Genomic DNA, 27,844 nt, shown 5'->3' with positions numbered 1-27,844 from the left:
ACAAAGAATTTAAAAATACCTCACGATGAATTGTGGATTTAAACATGAGAATTTTCAATTCATTTGAACTATTCTTACTGATGTTCAAATAGTTGGTCTTTTTTTGGCGATGAGAATCTTTCCTGTTAGGTTCTGAAGTTCTTCTGATGAGACGCTAATTAGTCTCTTTGCTTTTGATAGAATTCCTTGTTCATTTTTGCTGAAATCAGCCTTTTCTATGAGAAGCCTGGTTCCTGTAGTAGGAATTGGTATTGGAAACCAGAGAATGGGCACTAGAATTGCTCATTGCTACTGGATTGGTCATTGTTTCTAGGACTTCTCAGTGGACAGCGTTAGGAGACATGTATTTTTAAAGATAAAATATGAATTCCCACTGATCCTTCTTGTCCGACCCCAGGGGCACAGGGCTCACATGTATGAACCTCATGGGTCTTGACTGTGACTCCTTTCTCTCAGGCTCAAAGTCCAGGTTTCCGGTGGCTCCTCCATAAGACACTCGTCTGCATTTTCCCATCACACGCACAGAAGGCACCAGACTGACAGTGCTAACAAAGCCAATGCCCGTCGCCAAAACACCGCAGTCTATGCGTTTCAATGTATGTATTTATTTGCATCCTGTAAACTTTTTAAAAAGACTTTATTATGTAGAGAGGAGAGGGAGGGAGAAAGAGAGGGAGAGAAACATCCATGTGTGGTTGCCTCTCATGCGGCTCCCACTGCGGACCTGGCCTGCAACCCAGGTTGTGCCCTGGCCGGGAATCAAACCTGCAACTCTTTGGTTCACCAGCTGGCACTCCATCCGCTGACCCATGCCAGCCAGGGCTAAAACCTCCTTTTCAACTATGGGATATTGATATACTTTACGCCACCTTACTCTTTGCACTCAACAATACAGGGTATGCTGGAGAGTTCTCCCTGTTAACACAGACATTCCTCACTCCTTTTTCCAACAGATGTGTAGTGCTCCATCATGTGGATATAAGTATTTAACAAGGTCCAATCAGGAGAGAGAAAGCACAGAGTACTTTGAACAGAGAGGGTTTAATATAATGACTTATTAACTAAGGATTGGAGCAAGGAGGCCAATATGAAGTAAATCAGTATAAAGAATGTAAGAATGGCAAGAAACAAGGCAACCCCTGCCCCCAGGCTACGAAGGAGCCCCCAGTCCCCCAGGACTGACTGAGAACTGGAACTTGTTGGAGAGGAGAGCCGTGGCTCCCTGGACAACAGAACAGAGGGGCCTCTTGGCCTGGCCCTGGTGGGACTCACTGGAAATCCACCTGGTGGGGTGCTGGGAAAGCTTTTTCACAGGCCTCTCACAGGAGGCCCTTTGCACAAAACCACGTAAGAGGGTGCCAGGGGACACTGGGAGCTCCTGGGGGCTGCTGGCCGGCACGCAGTGAGAGAGCTGGACGCTGGAGAAGCCCTGTGAGCTGAAGGAGCCTGTGGACCCAGCACAGCAGCACCAGAACCAGGGAAAGGTCCTACCCCTGCTGATCGGCACCCTCTACTGACCAAGCTGAACATCGCGCCTGAGCGCGTAGGAAAATCCGGCTCGGCCTCATTTTCACAGGACAGGCGGTGAAGTTGGAATTCAGAGCTGAGCTATCATTGATTACTGGCACCATATAGATTTTACTCAGTCCTCTACTATATGGAAATTGTATTCACTTCCAGTCTTTTGCTCTTACCAGTCCTCAGCAAGAGTTTAATCAAGTCAGGTTATCATTTGTTCGCTCGTTTAATATTTATAGAATGCTGGTGCAGGCTTCATGTTTAAATGGTTTTTACAAGCTAGTAGGAAAGGCGGGATGCAAAGGTACAATTTACAGGGTATCAACTCAGGTCTACCTAATCCAGAGAAATAAGATCACTTCCAGCGGCAGCAAGCAGGAGGGGCTTAAAGGAGGAGCTTGTTGGCAAGTCATGGACCCTGGAGACCGAGTTGGATCTTAACAGAGGGTCATTTCAAGAAGAGGGAATGTGCGCCGAGGCGCCAGGTCAGGGAACCTAGCTGTTCAGGCGGAGCCCCGTGTTGCTGCCGCTTCGGGCAGAGGTTCTCAGAGTGAGTGGTTCCTGGACTGAAAGCACCCGCAACCCGTAACATTTCAGGCCCCACCCGCTTCCGGGAACGGGATCCAGCAGCGCTTCGACGAGCCCACTGGGTGATGCCGGCGCGTGGTTGGGTTTGGGAACCAGGGGCAGAATATCGGAGGCTGACTGGTAAAGAAACCGGTCTCCAAAATTTGTATTGTGTGCCCATGTCGGTAAAACTTCTAGGAGTGTATGTTTCTTTATAGGCAGTATTATGCATGGTTGTATTAACCTATGTAAGTTATAAAACAAAAGTAAATATTAAAAGACAAAAATAAATAGGACTCGAAGCTCTCGCGTTCTGCCGCACCTGGGAGACCACCGACGTAGGCAAGGGCTTCTTCATCCGGATGCAAACAGGGAGGCAAGTTTTTACGATTTTGACCACAAAATTTCACCTGTCTGTCGTTAGATTAATTTTAGGTCCTTTCTATTTTTCTCGTTTTAAACGGCTTTCTGAGGCGTAAATGACAGTTGTTCTCAGGCCGGGGCCGGGCCTCCGCACCCGGCGGCCGCCACTGCACAGACGCCCGTTCCCCGCTCGCATCCGCCGGCTCCGCTTCTCTGCCCCGACGCCAGGACTGTTCCGGGATCCCGGGGTGGTTCAGGGGGAGGTGCGCAGTCAGCGCGGTCGTGGCCCACTACCTCCCTCGGTTCCACCGGAACCCCGCCGTTTGGAGGCTGCACCGCCACCTCGCAACTGCAACCTGCAGCGCCCACCTCCGTAGAAGCACGCGGCCCCGCCCCAACCCCCGGAAGCAACGCTGCCCGCCCCGCCCCGCGAGCCCGGAAGTCGGCTAGGCCCCGCCCCCAGCCCCGGAAGTCAGCCGCCCGAGCCGCGGCCTCAGGTCCCGCTCTGCACCCCCGCCCACCAGTCGGCGTTTTCGGTAGGCGCGGGGCCGTGGCCGCCGTCGAGGTGGGGCGGGCGGGCGGCGGGGCTTGCGGGCTCCACTCTCCAGGGCGCGGGCTCGGGAAGCGGCCGAGGCCTGCAGAAGTCAGGCCGCCGGCGGCACCCCTCGCCCAGGCCAGCGACCTCGCTGCGCGGGGAGGGGAGGGCAGTGACGAGCGCTGATGCGGCGTTCGCGGGCGAACGGCACCGCCAGTGTCAGGGATTTGACTCGACCCGGCAGGCTCGGTCTGCAGGGGCACTTCTCCCTCCCGCAGCCAAGGAGGCTGCACGGCTGGCTTCTTCCGTCCGCGCCAGGGCGGACTCAGACCACGAGACTGGCGGTTCCGTTTTTTTGGCGGGGACCCGCACAGGGAAGTGAGGGCGTCCTGCTAGGTCCCGGCGGGGTCCCGGGAGCTTGAAGGCGGCTGGGAGCTAAAGTTTCCAGGTTAGATGGGGCAGGTGAGGATCAAGTGCCGGTTGATAGTTTGTGAGTCCGAGCGGGGCAAGGGGCCCGGTGCAGTCAGCATAATTGAACAGAGAAGGGCCGTCTTTCCAGAGGAAGCGGGCCCCTGGGGCATCAGGTGATCTGCAGAACCAGAGAGACGGCGGTCATCGGAGGCCGACCGGTCTTCAGAGGCCGACCGGTTCCCCAGCCCGTGCAGGCCTTGCCGGCGGGCCAGCCGAGCCCCCTGCCCTGGAGACCTGGCACCTGCCTGGGCAGTGGCTGCCGGTCTTCAGTTGTACGTGTGTCTGTCTGCCCTTCCCAGCCCGGTCTCCTGTTGAGCGTGGTACCCGCACGACCCCGGGATGTACATGCAGGTGGAAAGGCGCAGCAGCACCTGCCTCCATCTGAGGAGGTCTCCAGGCATCCGGTCCTGGTCCCTGCTGGTCGGTAAGGGTTTCCATGTTGACCCCCACCTGAAAAACCTAACTTTGAAAAAGGGTGAGAGTGAAACTTACGTTTTACTTCCTTTGATTTACTTCTTGAAGATGTAGAACTATTGTATTGCTTTGTATTCTCCCGGGTTTTATCCTTTATCATGCTGTTACATATGATGTGTGCCTGTCTGGCCTTCTTCACCGCTGCACATCAGTTAGTTAACGCCGCGTGCTCCGCTGAGGGCCCCGAGTTTCCCTTCACTTGCTTCCGCACACCTGGCTGCAGGTCTGATTGACGTCTTGGGCCCACGTGAGGGGCGATGGTGCGTTCCTTTTCCCCTCCTAAGTGGTGGAGGCTGCTCTGACTTCCGTCCCTACACCCGCCGGGCAGCTGCGCCTGTGACTGCATCGCAGGTGTGAGGAGGTGCCGCTGTGCCCTCCGCAGCTGTCTCTGGTCCCTCTTTCGTGACCCTGCGCGCGGCCTCCTCCTTGTGTCTCCCCCGGCGTTGTGTTGTGATTCCTTACGCAGTCTTGTCTTCATTCCACACCGTGAACCTACCGCCGGGGTAAAACCCACACTGGGCTCCTGCGTGCGGTTCCCGCAGCCATCGCTGGCAGTGGGAAGGAGGTGGGCGCACGGCTGGCGGTGCTCCAACACCGAGACGCCCGCTTTCTCTCTGCAGGGATCTTGTCCGTCGGCCTGGCTGCTGCCTACTACAGTGGAGGTGAGTGCGGCGCCTGCTCCCTCCCAGCGGCTTCCTCGGCTCCTCGGAAAGGGGGGAAACGGAGGAGAGCCCAACGTCTCTCACCCACCGAGGCCTGGCCTTTGGGAGCGCAGGTCCCTCTGGCTCCTCATGGTTCACGGTGGCCCCACCCCTGGGTGCTGTGTGCGCTCCCTCATACCCACGTCCCTTGCATTCTGCACCTCACCTCTCTCTCGGGCATTTTCCTGTGCCAAAAATAACCGTCCCCCACTACTGAGTTTGACTGGCTGAAAGAAAATATTCTTCAGGAAGGTACTTGAAGCAGCACCCTGTAAGCCTTCTCCCCCCTCCCCCCCGCCCCCACCACTAACCATGCTGGGAACCAAAGGGACCCGACCACCTGCCTTGAGTGACACCCAGGGGACAGCGAGGGCAGAGCAATAGCAGGCAGGGCCCTCAGGTGCTGCTGCCCTCACCCGGCGTGTCCTGTGTTTGTCCGCAGACAGCCTGGGCTGGAAGCTCTTCTACGTCACGGGCTGCCTGTTCGTGGCCGTGCAGAACCTGGAGGACTGGGAGGTGAGGCCGCCAGGGCTGGGCACCTGGGTTTGGCCTGTCCGTCACTGCTCCTGGGCCAAGGAATCCTCTGAAGCCGCTTTTTTCCTAGAGGCTCTTCATGACGGTTTTTACCCAAATTCTGTCCTCCCAAGAGTTGCACAGCACAGAGTGAAGTGGGGGGGCCAGTGCACTCCTCTGGGAGCTTGGTGACCGCCCCTCCCTGATTCCCTTCCTGGTCCTCTGAGCTGCCTGGCCCTGGGCTGCTTTCTGACCTTTGACCCCCACTGCCCCCCTCTTCACTGGATCACCTTGGCCTGTACTTTTGCTTGCAAAGAGGAAACAGGCCCTGCCCCCGGGCCACTCGCCTGCCAGGAGCCCAGGGGTCAGGCTGCAGTGTTTGGCTCAGGCAGAGCAGCTCTTGGGGGTCGGGCTGGGGAGGCTGACTGGGAGGACAGGAAGAGGTCTGTGGTGAGGCCAGGAAAGTTGGGGAGCCCGGGCCCCTCCCTGGAGGTCTGTGTCCGGCCAGCCTGTGCACTGAGGTCAGCAGCCCGTGACCACCTGGTGGCCGGTTTTCCAGGAGGCCATCTTTGACAAGGGCACTGGGAAGGTCGTGCTGAAGACGTTCAGCCTGTACAGGAAGCTGCTCACTCTCTTCCGGGCGGGCCACGACCAAGGTGAGGCGTTGGGGGTGCCAGGGCGCAGGCTGCTCCTGGCTGGACCGAGGGCTGGGCGGCGGCTGGGACGGGCCCAGGGCCTGGAAACAGGCCGGGTCCCGGCTGGCTGCTCGGTACTCAGGGTTGTGTCCCACCTCTCGGGTGGACGTGGGGACGCCCCTAGACAGGCCCTGGTCCGAAGCATGTTGCCAGGCCTCCCTAGGTCGCTGACCGGCCACCGGGGACCAGGACAGCATTTTCAGCAGCTGGGGAGCAGCAGCGGTGGGGTGGACAGCACGGTGCTCCGCTGCTCTGCCGCTGCAGGGCGGTCGCGAGAGGACGGCAGGCCTTTCGAGGCCATGATGGGTCCACTGGACGTTCCTCCTCACCCAGACTGGCCGCCGCCCAGCAGCTGCATGACCATGCACCGTGGTCACTGACCTGTGACATCCAGGTCCTGGCCTTGGCTGTCTTCTGAGGTCCAGCCTGTGACACAGGGACCAATGCTCTGCTCGATGGCAAGCGTGAAGGGGTTCTCTGCAGAGTGGCCCTGTGACGGTGCCCAGCGCACGGGTGCGGGGGGCCCTGCCCCTGACGCGCCTGCCCTGTGCCCCCCGCAGTGGTGGTCCTGCTGAACGACGTCCAGGACGTGAACGTGGAGGAGGAGAAGGTGCGGGGCTTCGGGCGGGGCTTCGTGGTGGTGCTGCGCTCCGCCACCGGCTTCTCGCACCCCCTCACCCAGAGCGCCGTCATGGGCCACCGCAGGTGAGCCCCTCCCCCGTCAGGGGCCCCCGTGGGGACAGGCAGGAGATGGGGACCTCAGCTGGACAGGGCTGGGGTCAGGGGAGGGGGAGGACCGGATCGGAAGGGCCTGCTGGGCAGCGCTGGGGCGGGGTGGGACCGGTGCAGTCTTTCTGGCTGCGCACGTTCTATCCTCGTAACTCGCTCTTCCTCCCCGCGCCCGTGTGGCTCAGCGACGTGGAAGCCATCGCCAAGCTCATCACTGCCTTCCTGGAGCTGCACCGCCTCGAGAGCCCCGGGGAGCTGTCTCAGAGCAGCGACAGTGAGGCCGACGGGCCCAGGGGCCGGAGCTGACCCCCCGGAACCCCCGGGCTTGGTCCTGATGGCGCCTCGGCAGGCCTGACAGGCCACTGGCCAGTCCTCCTCCTCGTCACCCCGCTGTGTCCTCGGCCGCCCCCATGTGGGGTCCCTGGCCACTCGCGCAGCTCTGGGCAGGGCCACGGCTGGGCCATCTCTGCAGCTCCGAGGCGCCCAGGGAGAGCACGGGCCCTGCTGGGCAGCGTGGGCTGTGACTAGACAGACCTGCCCTGCAGCCCACCAGCCCTGGGGGGCTCTGGCCTCTGAAAGGGGAAGGCTCCCTAGGGCGCAGCTGCTGGCTCAGGCTGTGGACGTGGAGGCTGGCGCACAGCCCCCAGGAATCCCAGCAGTATCTTCTGGCTCCCACACCACGTCCCTCTCCTGGGCCGATGTCCTCAGTGGTCAGAAGTGAGGTCCCACCCACGGGCTGCAGGGACCCACCTGGCCTCCCCAGGAGAGAGACCATTCCTGCAAGATGGCTCATCTCGGAACCCACCAGGATGCGCTGGGCCGTCACAGGCAGGGACCCCTCGGCCCTGACAAGGCCGCTCCGCGAGGGAAGAGGGCATTTCTTCCAGCTTTGCTCAGCGTTTAAAGCCAGGACCTCCCCCCTGGAAGTCGGACTCGCAGCTGCCCTCAGGGCCTGGGGCCTGTTCCTGCATGGCAGGAAGTGGGCCGCACCCACATGATGGGCCCCGAGGGCGCCTCAGGGCATGGCCACCTGGGCACAGCCTGCAACCCCCTGGGGTCACCCCGGCCAGGCCCAGGCGGCCTGGCTGTCAGGAAGGACAGCGGTTTGCAGCCACCCTCTCCCTTTTCAGTGGGGCCCAGCCAGCCCCCCTTGGTTCGGGAACACGGTCATTCAGACCTATGGAAGCTAGGTTTTCAAACTTAAATCTGAGATGCTTTCTTTTCTAAAATAAAGTAAAATGCTGTGACTGGCTGGCTTCTGGTACGTTCCTGCCGAGGCCGTGAGGTGCCCCACCCTCTGTGGGGGCCACCAGGAGGCCTGGCTCAGCCCGGGCCCAGTGGGGTTGGTCACACTCCCAGCAGCACGGCCTGCAGCACCTACTTTCCGCTTTATTTCACAGGAATCAATGTTCCTGCCGGTCAGTAAACACAGGTCTGCGCTTCCTTCTGTGTGCGCTGCTTCCCTCTCCCCAGGGACAGCCGTGCTGGGGGAGGGGGGACACTGCAGTGGGACCCCTCAGGGGTCAGGGCCGGGGCTGGCCGGGGGTGCCTGGGGCCCGGCAGCCTCGCTGAGGTCCTGCAGCAGCGCCTGCAGCCGCCCCAGGCTGGGCTGCACGTTCTCCTCCAGCCACTCGTCCACGGCGTCCTCGTGGAAGACTTGGTGCAGGGCGGCCTCCAGCTCCCGCACGAGGGCGCTCCACCTGGCCAGGAGGCTGCGGGCCCAGACGGCAGGGAGCCCTGGTGAGGACCCCGAGCAGCAGCCCAGTCCCGCCCTCGGTTTACCCACCCGCACAGGGGGCTGTCGGCGGGGTGGGGGGGGCTGAAGGCTGACCGTCACGTTTTAATGTCTGAGCCCGAGACCGGACTCCCGACTGTCTGGCAGGGCTGTGTCGGCACCCGCACCAGTCGACGACGGTGCCCAGCACCCCGAGCCCGGCAGGGGCATCTGCACTGGCCTGGACCAGCCGGGAGCCGGGAGAGTGTCCGGAGGGCTGGCTGGCAGGACTCTGCCCCCCACCCGGGTGCTGGGACGACTCGGGCTCATGGTGTGCTGGGCCCTGCCCAGGTCATCCTGGTCACCCCCTTTTTAGGCTAGGAGCACCCTGGGCTCCCTAACACTCAGGGGCACAGCCCACGCAGCGAGGCTGAGGCACCTGTGGTGCCCAGAAAGCCTGTCACGGGCAACGGCCACAGCTACCACCGTGCGGCACCGGACACGCGTCCGTGGGGCGGGTGCCGTGCGAGGGGCGGGTTACCTGAGCACCTGCGGCTGGATGTGCTGGACCATGGCCGGGTGGATGAGCTTCCGCCTGCGATGGTAGGGGCTGAACCAGCCCGTCACGTACCTGCGGGCAAACCCCCCCACACAGGTGGGCCCCAGGGAAGGGGCAGGCAGCCTCGGGCGGTTTTAAGCAAGGCCTCAAACACTTCAAGAATCGGGCAGAGATTGCTAAGTCATTTTCTCCCTGGAAAGTTCCGGTGCTGGAGGGGCAGGCCCTCACCCGGGGGTGCGGGGGCTCGGGGGCGGGCTGCCTCCCCTGGGCCCTCCCTCACCTGTCCCTCTGCAGCATCTCGTCCACAGAGCCGCTCAGGTGGAGGCCGACCTGCGTGACGAGGGCCAGGATGTCGCTGCCCGGGAAGGAGCCGGCCCCCTCGCTGCACAGAGAACCCAGGCTCTGAGACGGGCCGACCAGCATGTGGGGGCGGGGGGGCAAAGCTGGGGGCCGACTGGGACGGGGGTGGCAGGGCTGGGGGCTGGAGGTCACCTCGCAAAGCCGGTCATTTCCAGGCTCGGGATCCCGAGAAGGTTCTCCACTTTGGCTCTAGCTTCCTCGGCAAAGCCCCCTGAAACCAACGGAGACCTTAGGGGGCCTCCGCAGGGACTGGCGAGGCCTGGACCCCTTGTCTGTGGGTGGCAGCGGGCCAGGCGGGCTGCTGGCCAGGCCAGCCAGGCTTGTGCCAACCCCAAGAAGACCCGCTGCTTCTTACAAAACACGTGAAAATGTGCTTGTTAAAAGTGAGAGAACTAAGACCCCCATCGCCAGCAGGGCCACAGCCCAGAGACCGCTGGGCGGATACACAGGGGTGCCATCAGCCCTTCCAGGCTCCCCCCGGGGTCCTGGACTCCGGGGGCCACGGAAACGAACCAGTGAGGCTGGGGCTGCTGTGTGCACAGACCTCCCAGTCAGTGTGGGTGACAGCACCCGCCTAGACGGCCCTGGGTGCTGGGCTCAGCCAGCACCGCACCTGCTCTGTCCCTGACGAGGCCCCCCCGTTCCGTCTTGCCGGCGGCACAGCCGGGGCCTCTGGATGACTGTTTGCTGCCGGCCCTGCCCCCGCTGTGTCCCCAGACGTGTTTCTGTGCCAATACACATCCTCGTGCCAACCCCCTCCGAGGTGTCACGGTGCAAACACACCTCTCTCTGTGACTGGCCCTCGCTGCCGCCAGGATGCTCCGGGCGCTGCCCTGGCCCGTCCCCAGCCCCACCCCCCCGGGGCCCTGGAGGTGGGCGGCAAAGGCAGCACCTGTTTCCGTGTCTGGGGGGGACGGGCTCCTCTCTAGGGCGCACTAGAGGGGACACGCTCCCTAACCCCCCAGCCTGTCTGGGGTTTAGGCCTGAAATCCTGGGCTGGCAGGGGATGGGGGTGGCAGCTTCAACGGGCGTGCCGCCCCCCGACCCCGAACTGCGGAGGAAACGCAGTCCACCCAGAGGACCTGGGCCTCTGCTCCTCCTGCCCTCCCCCCGCGGGCCTCCAGGGAGAGCGGGGCGCCGTACCGTGGAGCAGCGACTGCAGGCAGGCGGCCAGGGACGGGATCCCCACAGGCAACAGCTCGCAGAGCACAGAGAAGTGGTCGTACCTGGGTCCACGGGAGAGGCGCTCAGCGGCTGCCCCTCTGCCCGCCCCAGCCCCTGCCCCACAGGGCGGCCCCCCAGCCTCCACACCTGGTGTGCCGGCCCCGCCCACACGGCCCTGCCCGGCCCACTGCTTTGCGGTCGCCACCCCGATGGTTCTGCTACCGAGGGCAGAGCTCCCCTCGAAGGCCCTGCCTCCACCTGCCCTTGGTGCTGGGGCCACCTGGCCTCCCCTCTCCCAGACCCTAGGGTAGGCCTGCGGCCAGGACTTGGCCAGGACAGGGGTCAGTTCCTAGGTCAAATCTCCAAGTGGTAGGAACTCCTGAAGAGCCACCATCTGTCCCGGTTCCCACTGTGCAGGGGCCGAGTGCGGTGGCCGCGTGGAGGCTGCGGACGTGCACGTGGACCAGAGGGCCCACGGGGGGCCCCGACGCCCAGGGCAGCGGGCCCCGGGCAGGGCGTGGGGCGCCTCCCACGCTGTCCCCAGAGCACCCGCCCCTCCCTCCTGCTGAATGAGAAAGGTCGCAGGCCCAGGCTGCGGGCGGCGAAGAGGGCGACGGACCCGGCCGTGGGAGCCGCCCCCCCTCCGGGGACGGGCCTGGGTGGCCTCACCTCTGCCAGCCGGTCAGGACGATGCCCTGCAGCGCGTCCGCCGGCCCACAGGCCGCCACCTGCAGCCACTGCATGTTGTTCCGGACGTGGTGCTCGATGGGGGGCAGGGTCTGGTGCGGCCCCGTGGCCCCCTTGAAGGCGCTGGCGGCCCAGAGCCGGGGGAAACCGCACTTCCGGTACTTCTCCACGAGGAGCACTGAGGGACAGAGCGGCAGGTGTGGCCGGGCCCCGAGGCGGCTGCGGCCACCGAGCCTGAGCCGGGAGGCCCGACCCCACGCTGTGCAGACGGGAACCATGGGAGCCCACACCCGCCAGGCCCGGGGGGTGCCCATCTCACAGGGGGCCCCAGATCACGTTGCCCCCCCATTCACACGCCCACTAGGACAGCCCGTCCCGGGAGGGCCTGGCCACGGGACCCGTGCCGAGGGCCGCTCCCGGGGCTGGGGACCCTGGGCGGTGAACCACAGGTCCCGACGGGCGGGGAGACAGACGCCCTGCATCCCCCCCCTCCCCCGCTGGGCCGCCGGGGTGACAGGGTCTCCTCCAGCAGTGCGGCACTGACCCTTGCCTCGGACGTCCAGGTCAGCCCCGTAGTCCCAGAGCACCGGCTCCACCAGCTGCGGCAGCCCCGACGCTGGGGGGGGGGGGACGTGCGTGAGCACTGAACCCGCTGAGACGGCCCCCCGCCCACGCCCTCTTCTCCGGGCAGACCCCACGCTGTGCCGCTCTCACAAGCAGGAAGCCGCCAGCCATGGCAGCGGCCAGACGCCCGGAGTTCTGAGTTCCGGCCCGGCCAGGGCTCCAGAGCTCCCCGCACGGGCGGACCGCTCTGGCCAGCGGCCCTAGGCCCAGATGCCCCGGGACGCACCGCTGAGTGGACTGAATTGTAACGAATGCCAGTGAAACCCAAGTGGCCACACATGGGTACCAGTCTGTGGGGGAGGGGACACTGGGGCACCGGACCCCAGCTCTGGCGGAGCCAGGGTGACCACCCCAACCTCCCGTCTCATCCCAAAGACCCAGGCAGGGCGAGCCTGGGGGCTGGAGAGGCTGCTGCTTCCCTCCCTGGAGCCTCCGCCGGGGCCCCCCACGGCCTCACTGCCACCCCCAGTTCGGATCCACCCGCCAACCCCCTGCAAGGTTCTCACCGCCTTTTGAGGGAGCGGCGTGCTCGTGTGAGGGAGTTTAGGCAGCGGTCTACGGGGACCGACTGCCTGCGGCCCTTTCCCTGGCTCCCCCACTCCGCAGACGGGGCTCAGCAGCAGCTCTGCCCCCCGCCCCCCCCTGCACCAGGGCGCCCCCTCCCCCGGCACCAGGGCGCCTCCCCGCGGATGCACGCGGACGGGCGGGCTGACCTGACAGCTGGTCCTCGGGCATGTCCCGCAGCATGTCGTCCCACACCAGGGGCGTCGTGGTGGGGTACCGGGTCTGCACGAGGCTGGCCACGGCCCGGATGTGGGCCAGACACAGCGCGGCCGTGGAGTTCTGCGCCTGCTGCAGCCACTGTCTGGACGCCTCGCCCTCCCCGAGGTGACAGACCTGGACGGGGGAGACAGACGCGGCCGCCTTGGGGCACGCTCCGGAGCGACTGGGGGCACAGGCTGCGGCCAGAGCGCCAGGGGAAGTGGCACGTGAGCAGCCGGCGGCAGAGTGGGGCCCTGCCTTCCCCACCGAGACCCGGAGTCCCACGCGAGAGTCCCCTTCTCAGCAGCTCCGGAGGGAAATAACCCCGACGGCCCCCCACACACCGGAGCGTCCCTCAGCCGCACGCAGGGACGCAGCCTGGGCGCATCCCGCTCATGACGGCGCCGGGCACGAAAGGCCACACGCTATGGAACCCCATTTCGGAGATGTCCAGAGCCAGCAAACCCACAAACACGAGGGGGTGGCCGGGCAGGGGGTGGGACTGGCTGCTTGAGGGGCGTGGGGTTCCCTTCAGGGGAGGGAGGGCCCCACGGGTGTTTCTTCGGTGGGAGAACACAACCAGCTCAAACCTGCTCCCGTTGCCAGCCCCCGGGGCATGAATCCCACTGGGGCGGGGGCTCGGGCAGCACCACTGTTCCGGGCCCAGCCCTCCCTCGCCAGACCCTGGGCGCCGGGACCCACGTGTCACAGGTCTGCCTGGGGGAGGCCCCGTCAGCGACACCAACGGCCTCTGCCGGACGCCCCCCCGCCGGCCTGCCTCTGCCCCTCAGCACGCGGGCCACATTCCTGCCTCAGAGAAGCAGCCATGAGGTGGAAAAGGCGAAGTGAGGACACGGCACTGCCAGCGTGGACGTGGCCGGCGTGGGACGTGGCCGGCGACACGGGCACCCACCTCGTCACAGCCGATGTGGAGCCACCGGGCCCCCGCGTGCAGCTCCATGACCTGGCCGACCATGGCCGCGACCAGCGCCAGGGACTCGGCCTCGTGCGGGTTCAGGGTGTTGGGGAAAAGCGCCACCTCCCGCAGGTGCGCCAGGGCCTGGTGCTTCAGCACAAACTGCGGAGAGAGGGCAGGAGGGTGCTCGGGGACCTGGGGAGGGAGGCTCCCGCCAGAGCCCCTGCAGCAAGGGACGGCCGGGGGTGGGGGGGAACCCTCAGCCAGGCTCCTGTCTTGGCGTGCCGACAGGCCAAGTCTCGGTCGGTGCCCCCAACCCTGCGCCAAGCCCTGCAGAGGCCGGGCGTGGTGGCTGGCGGCACAGCAGGGGCTGCCCAGTGGCTGCACCCCAGCCCGGCCTCTCTGCACGGGCTGAGTGGGGACGGAGCAGGCAGGCCCCTTCACACGCAGAGTCACAGGCCGGGCGGGCTTCCTGCCCCAGGTGCACGAAGTGGTCGGCGCATTGCCCCCCGAACAAGAGCCAGGCAGAACCGTTTCTCAAGAACAACCTTTCTGGGGGCCCGGAGGCGGAAAGGGACGAGACCCCTGAGAGCGAAGCCAGGAGCGGGACCCGGGCCGGTGGGGGCTGGCCCCGGGAGAGCATTCCGGCGCCAGGCTCCACACCGCGGGGACGCGGGGAGGCTGTCGGTCTGCAGCTCTCACAGGTGCATCCCTTCGAGGGCAGCACGGAGCCCACCTGTGTCTCATCGCTTCCCACAGACACAGGCTGGGGAGCGGCCTGACGGCCCCAGGGGAGCGTGGGAGCGTGGGAGCGTGCTCCCCGCACGGAGCGAGGGAACGGCACAGAGAAAACAGGAAGCGTGTCCCCTCTTCTCGCTGCTGCTCAGTCATGCTTTGAGGGGCGCAGCTGGGGAGCAGACAGCCCGGTCCCCGGCTCCCCCTCCGCCCGGGGCAGAGGGGGTCTGACCCACGGCCCCGCGCTCTCCAGCTGTGCGCCGGGGCTCCCGAGAGCCTGTCCCTGCAGCGCTGAGCTGCCCCCGGCCCCAGCGCCCGACCCCCACACCTGGGCCCCAGGCCCCCCGCTCACCTCCATGTGCCCAAACGTCTGCACCAAGGGGACGACCTCCAGCCCGTTCTGTGCGGCCAGCTGCAGGATCTCCTTGACCTCCGAGGGGCTGCGGACACCAGACCACCCAGGGGGTCACACCAGCTCCTGGCCACGCTTCCCCACACCCCCGGGGCCAGGGGCCGGGGCAGACCAGCACAGTCCTAGCTCCGAAAAGCTCGACAGGGACTGCGACCGGGTCGGAGATGCCCCTGCCCTGGAATCTGTGGAAGTGACAGCTTTTCACCAGCCGTCCCCACCCAGACGACAGGGCGCTGACGTCCTTCCACCAGGAGCAGCCACACAAATCACGCCGGAGAGCGGGGGAGGCAGGCCGGCCCGCAGCAGCAGCAGCAGCAGCCGCCTAAGGACGGTGCCGGCATTCACACTGATTCAGGAACGTGTGTCAGCGCCCCCCAGTGGTTTTGCTGGAACACAGCCACACCCTGTCCGTCCTTCCCTGCCACCTGGGGCTGCTTCTGCCCCAGGGAGGGTGGGCACCCAAGCCAGGCGGGCCCAGCCTGAAGAGCTCACCGTCGGGGCTTGAGGGAGAAAGCAGGTGACCTCCCCAAGAGAGGAGACGGCGAAAGGTCCCTTCGGGTGGAGAGCCACCCCCACCCCACCCCCACCGTGGGGGAGGCCGCAGGTGTGACCTCGGCTGTCAGCCCCCCCACCAGAGATGTCGCCTACGAATCTACCTCAAAAGAAAGCGATCTCCAGTTTCTCTACGTGCCGAAACCACCTCCTAGGTTAAAAGTGCACTGACTAGATGAAGGTAGTTCCCCCTTGACGCCAAATATACCTCGTTCACTTGAAAACACAAACGAACAGAGCCAGTCCGCTGTAGGAAGAGCGGGGGAGCACAGAGCAAAGGGAAACCCGGGGCGATCGCGCCCCGGAGTAACGCTCTGGCCGCCCGGTCCGGAGCGCCCGCCCACAGGGCCGGCCCTCACACACGGGGGAGCCCTGGCACACAGCACCCACACCCCGGGGAGCCCTGACACACAGCACCCACACCCCAGGGAGCCCTGGCACACAGCACCCACACCCCGGAAGGCCTGGCTCTTTGCCGCCCGCCAGCAGGACGCCTGCTGCTTCTCACCCCCGTGACCACCAGAGCGTCGTGGGTTCTTTAAAGGGTTCACCAATCTGGTAGCCAAAGTGGCGTTTTGTGGCTGTTTTAATTTCTTCTATCACTGTCATCTGTGTATTGTCCTCTGCCCACCCTCTTGGGGCTGCTTGCTCCTGGGTTACATGGGCGCTGGAATCTCGAGCCGGCGGGACGCGCCCAGGACCCCCGTACCCCGTGTCTCGGATTCTGAGCCTCTCCCTCGAGTCCCCGCTTTCCCGGGAAGATCCACGGCGGCCTCAGGGCGAGCCCTCCTCCCCCCGCGTGGCACCTGCCAACGGTTCCCTCAGCGCTACCCGCCTGCCGACGGTGAGCACACAGCTTTCCCCTCGGCTGGGAGCGCGCTCTATTTTTATTATTCGAGACACGTGTGTAAAAAGACAGACAGGTTGCCCCACCAGGCGAAGTCCCCGCCTGCCCCACCCGCGTCCCCAGGTGGCCGCCCCACACCGTTCTTCTCTCTGCACGCGGCCACCCTCCTGGGGCAGGTACCTGTACGCGTGCGGGGCCCGCAGCAGCCGCAGGTGGCCCTCGTAGGGAAACGTGTCCTCGTATTCGACGAGGAGGCCGTCGGCGCCCAGGGCGCGGAACAGGGGGAACACCTGGCGGCAGAGGGGGTGGCGAGAAGGGGCGGCCGTGTGAGGACACGCGTGCGGCACGGGACCCCTCCACCTCACTCACACGGACCGCCGCGGACACGCACATCCTCCCCGTGACCTCCCGCCGGGAGTGTGTGCTCTGCGTCACGTCAGACCAAACTCGCTAACGCAGCGACATCTTCACCTGGCACCTCGGCGGGGGGACCACACACCCTAGAGCAGCCGCCTCTGAACAGCAGCTGACTGGCGGCTGAGCTGGGGCGGGAGGGCAGGGCGGGCGGGGCCCACGGGCTGCAGGGTCGGAGAGCACAGCTCGTCCGGCCCAGACGCAGCAGAGAGGAGCCTCTTTGAGCGCCAGAGCTGGGATGGGGGTGCGACAGGGCTCTGGGTTGGGGCAACCAGGCAGGAACCAGAGGGGAACAGAGGTGCTGGCCACTTCACGGGCTTCCTCCCCCGGCTGCCCCATTACTCCATCTTTATTTCAAAAGACGTGAATTCCTGTCCTCAAGGACTTGGGGACCACATCTTGTCTGCTATACACAAGGCTGGGCCCCCTCCAGTCGGGTGTCATGGCTGGGGGCCAAGCACACATTTCTACAAGACTCTGTTCACAGCTTGGAAGACTGAACCCAGAGGGGTCCCTCAGGGCAAAAGGGAGCTCCTCCTACCTCCGAGAAGTATGAGACCTTAGGTGGGGCTCCTTTAAGGTCCAGGTGAACAAACCGCATCTTAAACAGCGAGGAGCCTGACATCTCGATATTTTTTTGTGAAGATACACGACAAAAATCTCTTGTCCGGGGCACTTCTCCCTGGTAGAGAAATTCAGACTTATTAGTGAGCAGAGGCTTCTGACTCCTGTTTCAGTTCTGTTTCTCTTCAGGGAGAGGGGAAGGGAGAGGACAAAGAGAGGGAGAGAAACATCCATGTGTGGTTGCCTCTTGTGCGCCCCCTGCTGGGGACCTTGGCCTGCAACACAGGCGTGTGCCCCAACTGGGAATCAAACCGGTGACCCCTTGGTTCACAGGCCATCACTCAGTCCACTGAGCCACACCAGCCAGGGCTCAATGACAGAATTCTTGAGGCAACTACCTAAATTACCAGCGGGGGATGGGGCGATGGGGGGTGGATGCATTCTTATGAAAAAGCATTGTGAAAATCCGCAATGCTTTTAAAGCTGAATTGCTTTAAAATCTTACAAACGAAATCTGTTTTTTCAGGGAACGAATGTAAAAGCGACATTTCCGAGCTCCAGTCCGCACTGGTCGTGCGTGCGCCTCACATTAGACAGGAACCCGGTTTCTCCCGGGACACTGGGGTGCGAGAGCGCACATCTCACCTGCGACAGGCACGTCAGAGTCCTCGGCAACCGAAGCCCCTGCCAGTCCGCGAGGGCGCAGAGGTCAGCGCCATCTGGTTAGGAGAGCCAGTTCCCTTGCCTTGATTCCCTCCTGCAAGATCTATAGAAACGAGATTATTTCCGAGACCTGGGTCACCTCTCACTATTCTTTATCAGACTGCAGGTAGGTACGCACTTGTCGCTGGGTCCGCGGCTCCCCGGCAGGTGACCACAGGCCCTGAGGGGCCTGCAATGGCACTCCTGCCCCCAGTTTCAGATGAGGGGGGCAGAACTCTTAGTCCAATGGACCCCAGAAGGTTTTCTACCTCCCCATCAGTAAATCGCTCACCTTTGAGACATAATCTTCATGAATGACCCTCACTGTGAACTTGGCTCATTCAGAATCATAGGTGTCTTGATAGGGCTACTTGACTCTCCCTCCTTTCTCACCGCACACGGAAGCTGCACGGAGAGCCGAGGGCCTTCGGACACGCCACTGAGCACAGAGATGCTCTCGGGTGTGGCCCGGACCCCGGGGAGGTGGCGCGCGAAGGCGCCGGGAGGCGGGGCGAGGACGCGCTTCAGACTTGGGCTCGGAGCTCGGCCCTTTCCGAGTGGGGTGGAGGAGCGGAGAACCGCGGGCGGGGTGTGCGGGGGAGTGCGCTGCGGAGTGCGAACCCAGGTGCGCCGCGCTCGGCCTGCGATTGCTCGGGTCTGGCCGCGCTCCCCGGAGTCGACGGCCGAGCGAGTCGTTCGGCGACTCCGGCCGCGCCAGCCTCGCGCTACCTCTCGCGAAACTTGTCGCGGCTCGGGCGCTCCCGTGTTCGGCCCCGCTCTGCGGCGAGCTGGCCCGATGGCGCCTCAGCGGAGAGGCGCGCCTAAGGCGCACGAGGGCAGCGGGGCGGCCGAGCGCAGGCGCCCGAGCAGGTGAGGGGCTGCGCGGGAGGACGCGGGTTCCGGGACCGAGGGCCGGGACGTGGGCGTGGCCTGAACGCTTCGGTGCCGAACGGGCGCCCGCCCAGGTGGGGGCGTGGTCGTGCGGTGGGCGAGCTGTCCTGTGGGTGTGGTCTTCCCAGCGATGGGGGCGTGGCCCGTGGGGCGGGGAGTCTGTGGGTGGGGCCTGCAGAATCCCGTCCCCGCGGGTGCCCTCTAGCCCGGTAGCCTGCCCCGACTCAGAGCCTCTGGCTGAGACTGGGGGTTGCGGGGTGCAAGAGGGGTTCTGCGCCCCAAATCTTCGCTGATTTCCCTACCCCGTGTGTCCAGAGGACTCCATGCCGGGCCTCCTCAGGGGCCCGGGGTCCCCGCGGCCCCACCGTCTGGTCCCCGTGTGCTTTCCCGAGGGCTGTGCACGGGAGGGCTCCCAGTGGGCGGCCGGAGGAATGAGTGTGACCATCTGATCACCTTGCCTTCCGGCGGATTCTGACCAAAGCTCTCGGAGCCAGGACCCCTTTTAATCACCCTGGGACAAGTGACCGACCGTCCTGTGGTGCCTCCCCAATGGGCCACGGACCTGGCTCCGAGGCCTGAAGAAGCAGCCTTCTTTGTTTCGGAAGCTTGCCCCGAACAAGGGTGCTTATTTTGAGGCGACTCCGAGTGGAGCGTCGTGTCGAAATCTGGCGGGAGAGGCTGCTTCTTCGCTCTCGTCTCCCTGTGCCCCTCCTGCTCCACGCTGCCCCTTTCCAGCTCAGCAGCCAGGCTGTCCTGGGAATGTGTGGCCCACAGCTCTGCACCTGCAAGTCGGGCTTTCAGCCGCCTGCTGCTGAGGAGGGCCAGCACTCTCCCCGCCTGATCTGAATTCTTGGGGCAGAGAAATGATGGGCTCGCTGGAGTCAGGGGTCCAGCCCAGCCTGATCAGCGGAGACCAGGTGGCCGGTCTTTGAGGGCTGGGTAGACCCCCCCCCCCAGGCAGCTGCAACCGCAGTTTAAAACGACCGTGTGCTCACCCGGGGTGGTCTGACCGCGCTGTGCCCAGCTCCAGCTCGGGGTTTGTTTCACTGGGATCGTCGGTTTAGCGGGGTGAGCTGTGAGAGACAAAGACCGAAGGCAGGTGCCCTGCTGTCCAGGAATTAGTTCTGCACCAGAAGAAACCAGGCACCCGCACCACCGTGGAGGGGTGCCCTGGTCTTTGTTCTCACTCTCTGCCTGTTCATCAAGCTCCACAGCCGCCAGATCTTTCCCAGACAGCAGAGCACACAGCTGCTCAGTTACACGTGTGTGCAAACACATGTGCATGCACACAGACGTATGTGTGTGTGGATATGTACCACAGAAACACACATGGACACCCACGCCACTTCTGCTCGGGCAGTGAAGCCCCCCAGGGACCCTGGGCTGTACAGAAAGTGTCTTGCCCTGGCTGGTGTGGCTCAGTGGATCGAGTGCCAGCTTGCAAACCAAAGGGTCGCCGGTTCAATTCCCAGTCAGGACACAGGCCTGGGTTGTGGGTCAGGTCCCCAGGAGGGGGTGCTTGAGAAGCAACCACACATTGATGTGTGTCTCTCTCTCTTTCTCCTTCCCTTCCTCTCTCTGTAAAAAAAAATAAATAAAATCTTTTTTAAAAAGTTAGTGTCTTGCTTGCAGGTCATCTCCGTTGTGCTTGTTTTCTCTTTCATCTGACTTCCAGTCTAGTCAAGTGGGTTTGAGTCACACCTGACTTAGTTCAGATTGTGTGTCTGCATGTGCGTGCTCACCGGGGCACACGTGTGAGATGGGGCGGTCCTGTCCAGGTGCAGGCCACGTGAACAGCGCCGCACACTCTGGTAGGACTCCCGAAACAGGTCGTCCACTGGCAGCTCTCCCTGTTGCCTGTGAGGGGCACATGAGCCCTGCGTGGTCCGTGGAGGGGCACGCTTCCCACCATGTCCCCCCGCCTGGCAGGTGCCCCTGGATTGATTGACAATAGCTCTGACAACATTGGGTGCAAGGACAGGCCAAGGCTGCAACCGGCTGTGGACGTGGCCTGCCCTTTCAGCCCACACAGGTGCACGTGGGTAACTGGCTGTTTTCTGTTCTCAGCGTGAAGGGTACCCGTGCGCCGCGGGAGGTGTGGAGCAAGTGGCTAAGAGCCGCCGTCCTGGGGACCTGTGCCACGCTTGCTGCGCTCCTGCTCTGGGGCAGTCTGAGGGGCGATGAGGTCGGCACGGAGGTCCTGGCTCACCGCAGCGAGGTTCTGTCTGGCCGATTCATGGAGGTGCCCTGCTCCGAGGACTACAACAGCCACCGGAGGTTCGAAGGTGCGCAATGCCGTGGTCGCCCAGGAGAGGGCAGCGAGTCAACGTGTAATATGGTGCCCCTAAAATGCGTGTCTTTTGCTGCAGTGGGGCTCAGGTTCAAGGGGGGGGGGGCATGGCAGATGACCTTTCCCTGACCCCAGGTTTGTTAGCCCACACCTGGGCCTGGACGTGCAGGTGTTTCGCTGAGGCGTCCCTCACTGTGGGCGCCATCGGATGGAGGGGACCCTTTGCCTGGAAGGGTGTAGCAGGGTTGGAAAGGGAGGGATCACCCAGAAAAGGCACTGGCTGTGGAGAGTGTCTTAGAGCGTGGTCACCGCAGAAAATACTGCAGTGAGGAACCTCACTGCCGGAGGCCCTGCCCCCGCGTGGGTGCGTGCCCCACCCTGGCGCTCTGCCCCTGAGAGGGTGGCTGGTGGTCCCGATGAGGCGGCACCTTGCGCCCAAGAAGCCCAGGGGACGTGGGGTTCAGCACCCTGGACAGCTCTCGGGCCACAGCCTAGGCCGCCGGAGACCCGCACCCCCGGGTGGCCCCCTGTAATTCCCAGCATGCTCCCTGCTCCCTGGGCGCCGTCTCAGCTTCAGGAACCTAGCCCGAGTGGCCAGGTCTTGCAGGCAGAATTCCGTTTACTTTTCATTCAGAGCAATGCTGCCTTTGAACTTGAACCAAGAAGCTTGCCAAGCTTTTCCACCAAGGGGTGCCGCTGAGATGCGGGGGAGAGGACTTGGCTGGACCGAATGCAGAGGGTGGGGTGGGGACAGGGCGTCGTCCCCGAGCGCTCGGGGAAGGGGCCGACTCTGTGGCTGGTGCCCCACCTCAGGTGGCTGTTCCCTGTGACGTCCCAACATGCGAGAAAACGTTATCGGCGGTTAGAACTGAAGAGGAGTTTAGAAGCAGTGGGCGTGGCGGGGGCTGGGGAGGCTGTGCTTACTGGGTGTGGGGTGTCCGTTTGGGAGGATGACCGAGTTCTGGGGTGGATGGGGTGACGGCGCTCAGTGCCACCGAGCTGCCCCTGAACACGGCTCAGGCAGTAAGTGTGTGTCACAAATGCCTCACCACAGCGAGAGACGGCGGCTGGAGTGTGCGTTCAAGCCCCTGCCCCCCGTCCTCAGCCCTGCGCCCCCGTAGGCGAGCGGCGCCCGGGACGCGCTCCCGCTCCCGAGTCGTCCTGCCCGTCTGCAATCCGCATCTACTCCCGTGTCCCGTATTCTACCTGCCAAGTCTGGTCCCCGCCCCGAATCCTGTGCCAGGCAAGGCCCCCTCCCACAAACGCCTGTCGCCCCCCCACCCCGGAGGGCCACCCACAGGCCCCGTGTCCGGGACTCGCTGTGCCCGGCCGGCCTCTCACCCTGGCCCCTCTCTCCGCAGGCTGCTCCCCGACCAGGTGTGGCCGGGGCGTCAGCGACACCGTCATCACCAGGGACGAGGCCCTGCGGATCCGCAGGTACAGCGCCGTCCCGGGCTCCTGTCCCGAACGAGCCGGACCCGTGGGGCTGGGGGGCGGGGGGAGCAGAGAGTTGCTACTGAAAGGAGGGTTTGGAGGCTCTCGGAGCTTCGTGCTGCATCCTGTGTTGTGGGCAAGACGGTGGCGTGTTGGCAGCTGAGTCCTGTGGCCTCACAGACACCGACAGGCTGTCAGCGTCGCCTTCCTGGTGGGGGGGTCGGCGTTGGCCAGGGCTTGCCGCCCACGAGACTGTCAATCGTTCTGACTTAGAACCGCCCTCCCCACAGCATCGCGGAGAAGGGGCTCGCCCTCGGAGGGTCCGGTGGAGGGGTGAGTCGTGTGTGAATCCCGCCTCCGTTTCCTCCTCACGCCTTTGACTCCCGAGGGGAAGGGGGGAGCGAGGACACGCGGGGCCCTCGGGCGCCCCCGCCACCCACAGGACAGGGGCTGGGTCCCCGGGCACCGCCCACGGCTTCTGGGGCCGGCCCGAGAGAGTCCTGCCCTCAGGCGCCCCACAGCCTCGCAGCCGCCAGCTACAGGTCACTCCTGCCTCTGTGGGGGCTCTCGGGGCTGCAGGGGCGGCAGGGGCTGGTTCGGGGAGAGTGTTTATGGGAAAACCTGTCCGTGTGGACTCTGCTCCGCGTTCCCTCGGGAACTTGTCTTGTGGCGGTTAACTCTGTCTGGTGCCTGGAAGCCCAGTCAGCACTTCTGAGGCCCAGATCCCGGCCACGGGCCCCGGGCTGGCCGCCGCAGCCCTCCGGGAGGTGGGGAAGGGCCCGGGCGGCAGGGGGCCGAGAGCTGTCCTCAGGGGTTCGTTCCAGAGTCAGGGCCCAGCGACTGCGCTCCTGGGCACCAGCGTAGGGGGTGGAAGAGTCTGTCCACGCAGACGTGCGGCCCGCAGGTGAGCGGCACCCAGACTGCGGGGGCTCCCAGCACTCGGGAGAAGGGGCAGCAGCCCGCGGGTCCTGGGGGCCGCGTGCAGGGCGGCCGTGCTGGGCGCGAGGAGGCGGAGCGCAGTGGGGGCAGGGTTCGCTGACCGGAAGCTCTGGAAGAGGAGCCGAAGAGGGAGGGGTCCCCCAGGGGTGCTAGGAAATGGGGGCGCGCCCGACGGCTGTGTCTGCCGTGCCGATGGGCACCACGGGCGGTTTCCAGGGGGAGACGGCGGTGGTCCCTGCCGCCACCCCCCCCCGCCCCGGGCCTGGCCCTCGGGAGCTGCGCTCTGTCTCCCTGCCCCGGGCGGTGCTGGGCCGCGGCTCAGCCCCTGCGGTTCGGGGCACGGCTGGCAGCTGTGGCCACCACGCAGCCCTCAGCCCGGCTCCGCAAACGTCTTTTGCAGGCATCCATCTTGGACCTGCACTCGGGCGCGCTGTCTGCCGGGAAGCACTTCGTGAACTTGTACAGGTGAGGCCTCCGGCAGGGCTGCAGGGACGGCCTCGTGCTCCGTCGGGGCTTGGAGGGGAGCTGGGGCCTGCTGCAGGCGGAGGCACGGGGCCGAGGCGGGCGCTCTGGGGTTCCTGCCCTGGGGCCTGGGGGACCCAGGCCTTCCGGCCATGGGTGCCAGCACCCTCAGTCTGCTGGGCAGTCCTGACCCCACGACCTTCATCACTCGGGTGTCCCTGCAGAAGCAGAGCCGCCCCAGGCTGCAGGGTCAGCTGGGTCCCAGGGGCCTGCGCGTCACCTGGAGGGAAGACTGAATTTGAAGGAAAAACTAATGAAATGCTTATTCCTTAACACTTTTTCACAGATACTTTGGAGATAAAATAGAAAACATCTTCTCAGAAGAGGACTTCCAGTTATACCGGTGAGGAGGGGCCGGGAGGCTAGTGAGGGTGGGGAGGGCTGGGGCTCCCAGCACCTGGAATGGGGGAGGGGACACAGCTCCTGCCACCACCACCCCCCTGCCCGCCCGCCCTCCACAGGCAGGGCCCCGTCCGGGGGGATGGGCTCGGCCGGCAGCAGCCTGGAGCCCAGATCCTTGCGGGCCGGTCAGTCAGAGGCGAGGGGCAGCCCCCTCTCCGTGGGTGGGTCCAGCCCACGGCCACACCCACCAGGGGCCCCATCAGGGTCCAGGCCAGACAGCAGCGGCCAGTGCGAAGCAGGTCGCGGAGCCCCGTGTGGTTATTGGGGGCCCACGGGTGCTGTCCCCGCCGAGACTGCGCGGCCCCGGGTGACACGCGTGTGCCCCGCAGGGACGTGCGGCAGAAGGTGCAGCTGGCCGTCGCCCGGGCGTTCGGCATCAGCGCGTCCGCGCTGCACCTGACGAAGCCCACCTTCTTCTCCCGCATCAACAGCACGGCGGCCCGCACGGCGCACGACGAGTACTGGCACGCCCACGTGGACAAGGTGGGCCGCGCAGGGCGGGGGCCCGGGGTGAGGGGGGCGGCCAGTGGGCAAAACTGGGGTGCTGCTGAGGCGGACGGGGCGCGGGGGGGGGCTCGTGCGGGGCGCCCACAGGTGAGGAGCGGACGCGGGCCCTGGGCTCCAGGCCTGACGGCCCCGCCCCGCCCCAGGCGACCTATGGCTCCTTCGACTACACCTCGCTGCTGTACCTGTCCGACTACCTGGAGGACTTCGGCGGGGGGCGCTTCGTGTTCATGGAGGAGGGGGCCAACCGGACGGTGGAGCCCAGAGCAGGTAGGACGCGCAGGTGGCCCTGGGGCGGGCGTCGCCGGGCGGAGGCTGCAGGGACCCAGCGCCTGCCGGCCCGAGGCCCCAGAGGCAGAGGCTGTCGCCGCAGAGTGGGGTCCCAGAGCCTGCCCCTGCCTGGGGTGCTCCTGCCCTGACCGCCCCCGCCCCCCCGCCCCCAGCGGGACCCAGCGGCTTGAGGTGAGGCAACGCTCCGGCCTGAGGATGTCGGTCAAGGACTGAGCTCAGGACCCGCCTCCCTGACTGGCAGTCGGCAGCCCCGCTGCGCCAGCCCCGTGGGGCCACAGTGCGGCCCCGGGGGACGGGGGGGGAGCCAGCCCTGCAGTGGGGCGTGCACGGTGTCCCCGGCGGCTCCCTGAGGGGCGTTTTAAGCCCAGTGGATACTTGCATAGAACCTCGCGTACAATGAAAGCCCCCGCCGTAGGTCACGGTCCTCTGAGACCGTGCGGCACGGCTCCCGGTGGACAGACCCTCGTGTCTCCCAGACCCGGGGGCCAGGGGTCGCCCTCCCCTGGACTGTGCCGGGTGCAGGCAACCCGGGCCTGCGGGGTCAGTGCCCCCGGAGTACTTCCTTCCTGTCGTTACCTGAGGACACGCTCACTGGCGTTTTAGAGAGAGGGGAAGGGAGCGGGAGAGAGAGGGGGGAGAAACATCAGTGGTTGCCTCTCGTGCACATCCCGTCCGGGGGACCGAACCCGCAACCTTCCAGCTTGTGGGACGACGCCCAGCCACTGAGCCACACCGGCCAGGGCGCCCTCACCAGGGTGTCTTCGCTTCAGGTTGACGGCTCGCGGGTTCCGAGAATTTAAGGGACCGAGAGCCTGAGAAGCATCCTGTGCTGAGGCTGGGATGTCACCTGTGCGCTCTCGGGGGGCGTCCAGGGGCCCTGGTGCCAAAGAGGAGGAGGACATGGGGGGTTCAGAGCTGAGATGCCCGGCGGAGCCCACTTCAGGGACGTGGGGGGCGGTCTGGTGACTGCCCGCTGGAGAACGGGAAGCACCTCTTTCTGAGCACCGGGCGTTTCGCAGTGACGGTGCGGCTCTGTGCCCTCCGGGTCTGTGTGCCCTGAGCCTCGGGCAGCAGGTCCCCGAGCTGGCCTGGGTCGCCGCGCAGAGGGGCCATATCCCAGCTGCCTGTATTTCCGCCTGGTTCTGAGAGGCCAGCCTGGAGAGAACCCAGGCCTCGTCGGGGACCCTGCTTGACAAGGACCCCCCACACGCACAACAAGCTCCTGGGCCCCGACAGGCCCTGGGGTGCCCGCCTCCTGCCTGGAGGGCCTGCCTGCCGCTCCCCGTCACCTGGTGGGCGCTGTCGGGTCTCCAGGAAGGTGGTTCCGAGGGCCACGCACCACGTGGGTCGTTCTCTCTGCTCCCCTCCCCGCCCAGGCCGGGTGTCCTTCTTCACCTCGGGGTCCGAGAACCTGCACCGCGTGGAGAAGGTGCGCTGGGGCACCCGCTACGCCATCACCATCGCCTTCACCTGCAACCCCGACCAGGGCATCGCGGACCCCGCCTTCACGTAGCCCGAGGCTGCGGCCCCTCCCCCACGGCAGCCCTCCCGTCCCGCCAGGCGCCTCCCGCGCCACCTGGGTTCGGATTGGCTGACGTTTCGACCCTTTCCTCTGTGAGTAAAGCGAGGGAGCCGACTTCCCCCCAAGCTCCTGCATCTGCTCTCGGGCTCTGTGGACAGACCCCCTCCCCCCGGGAGGGTCCCCGCGCCCCGAGTGGAAGTCCCTCTGTGGGCAGAGAGCCGTCCGCCCGCGACGATGCCCCGGCTGCGGAGCAGCAGCAGCAGCAGCCACGTGCAGCAGGGGCTCCGGCCGACAGGGACTGAGGACCTGGGACGCCCGTGGTGGGGGTCCTGCCCGATGCCCCTCTTCCGGAAGCCAGGCCCCTCCTGCCTGCGGGGGCCGGGCTGTGCTCCGCTCCACACTGGGAGGCCAGGAGGGACACCGAGGCGCGTCCCCACGCTGACCGTGCGCTCGGGACGGAGCCCTGGGACGGGTGAACGGAAACGGCCAGTGGAGGCCATGCCGGGAAAGCACCACCGAGCCTGCAGCTGAACCTCAGACCCGAGGCCCCGGTGGTGGCGTGGGGGGATGTGGGGGGAGACGCCATCGTCCAGCCCCACTCGGGGCTTTCAGACCAATACTAAAGTTCTCACCTCGATCTTGAGTTTCCGGAAAAGAAAGTTCAGGGCCCATGCCCAGCCCTGAACTCACGTCGCAGGGCCCCCCGTTCTCCCCAGGAGGGGCCCTGCGGCCCCCCAGCAGCTCCCCCATGCCCTGTGCACCCTGGGGCCCAGGAGGAAGGGAGGACTCGGTGGCCAGGCGACCAGGACGGACACCTGATCTCTGTCCCTGCAGATCGCGAGAGCCCCCGACCTTCCTCGTCTCAGCACCTTCCAGCCCAAGCGGATCCCCGGGGAGCGGGGCGATGGGGGCTCCGGGGTCGGGGCCACGCCTGCCTCAGCACAGGGGGCCACTCCCAGCCCACAGCGGGAGGGTCCCGGACACGCCCGAGTGGGTGGGGTGGGGTGGGGTCGGGGCTTAGAGTGGACGGTGGTGGTCACAAAGCCGGGCTGGTCCTGAGCTTGAGCCCCTTGTCCCTGCCTCCATCCCTGGGCCGCCCAGACCTGGGGGCGTTCGCCCAGCTCCTCCCAGGCCCCTCAACAAAGACAGAGCTGGGAAGGGGGCTGGGGACAGGCCTCGTGCCCGGAAAGTTCCAGCAAGCCGGGAAGGGACAGGATGGAGAGGAAGGAGACGGCCCGGGGGTCTGCCCATGCGGGTGGGCTCCGGACCGAGGCTGCACCCCAAGGACGCAGTGGGCCCGTGTTTGCACCAGCTGCCCCTTCCGGGGCCCGGGGCCCTGCCCGCCCCACACGGCCGAGAGCCCCCCCGACCTGTGGGCACTGTGGGAGGCGGGGGCTGAGAGCTTGTGGGGTGAGGGTAGAGTATGGGGGGGCCGAGGGAAGAAGCTGAGGTGCCCCTCTCCTGCCCCCTC

At 65.3% G+C, this 27,844-nt stretch overlaps 3 protein-coding genes across 3 annotated transcripts; 2 read left to right on the top strand and 1 right to left on the bottom strand.

The window, feature by feature from the left end:
- Positions 1-2,896: 2,896 nt before the first annotated feature.
- On the top strand, positions 2,897-7,813 carry LOC123817027 (cytochrome b-245 chaperone 1). Its single transcript, XM_045836408.1, has 7 exons — positions 2,897-2,984; positions 3,754-3,878; positions 4,549-4,590; positions 5,072-5,145; positions 5,702-5,798; positions 6,398-6,542; positions 6,752-7,813. The coding sequence occupies exons 2-7, from the start codon at positions 3,794-3,796 to the stop codon at positions 6,870-6,872; spliced, it is 564 nt and encodes a 187-aa protein (XP_045692364.1). The 5' UTR covers positions 2,897-2,984; positions 3,754-3,793; the 3' UTR covers positions 6,873-7,813.
- Positions 7,814-7,825: 12 nt separating this feature from the next.
- Positions 7,826-18,011, bottom strand: HEXD (hexosaminidase D). The gene is made up of 14 exons (XM_045836406.1): positions 17,871-18,011; positions 17,522-17,642; positions 16,854-16,994; positions 16,079-16,188; positions 14,440-14,527; positions 13,350-13,514; positions 12,388-12,571; positions 11,595-11,666; positions 11,033-11,228; positions 10,343-10,425; positions 9,332-9,410; positions 9,120-9,221; positions 8,822-8,911; positions 7,826-8,278 (listed from the first exon to the last, which is right to left on the bottom strand). The coding sequence occupies exons 3-14, from the start codon at positions 16,935-16,937 to the stop codon at positions 8,083-8,085; spliced, it is 1,449 nt and encodes a 482-aa protein (XP_045692362.1). The 5' UTR covers positions 16,938-16,994; positions 17,522-17,642; positions 17,871-18,011; the 3' UTR covers positions 7,826-8,082.
- Positions 18,012-18,029: 18 nt separating this feature from the next.
- Positions 18,030-27,010, top strand: OGFOD3 (2-oxoglutarate and iron dependent oxygenase domain containing 3). The gene is made up of 9 exons (XM_045836407.1): positions 18,030-18,448; positions 20,537-20,754; positions 22,121-22,196; positions 22,484-22,526; positions 23,533-23,597; positions 23,941-23,997; positions 24,386-24,539; positions 24,707-24,830; positions 26,228-27,010. The coding sequence occupies exons 1-9, from the start codon at positions 18,030-18,032 to the stop codon at positions 26,362-26,364; spliced, it is 1,293 nt and encodes a 430-aa protein (XP_045692363.1). The 3' UTR covers positions 26,365-27,010.
- The last annotated feature ends 834 nt before the right edge of the window (positions 27,011-27,844 follow it).

Source organism: Phyllostomus hastatus, unplaced genomic scaffold, assembly GCF_019186645.2.
Source record: "Phyllostomus hastatus isolate PE091 unplaced genomic scaffold, TTU_PhHast_1.1 phas_contig_210, whole genome shotgun sequence".
Lineage (NCBI taxonomy): Eukaryota > Metazoa > Chordata > Mammalia > Chiroptera > Phyllostomidae > Phyllostomus > Phyllostomus hastatus.
Note: the sequence above shows the minus strand (reverse complement) of the source record. Positions and strands in the feature narration are given on the sequence as shown.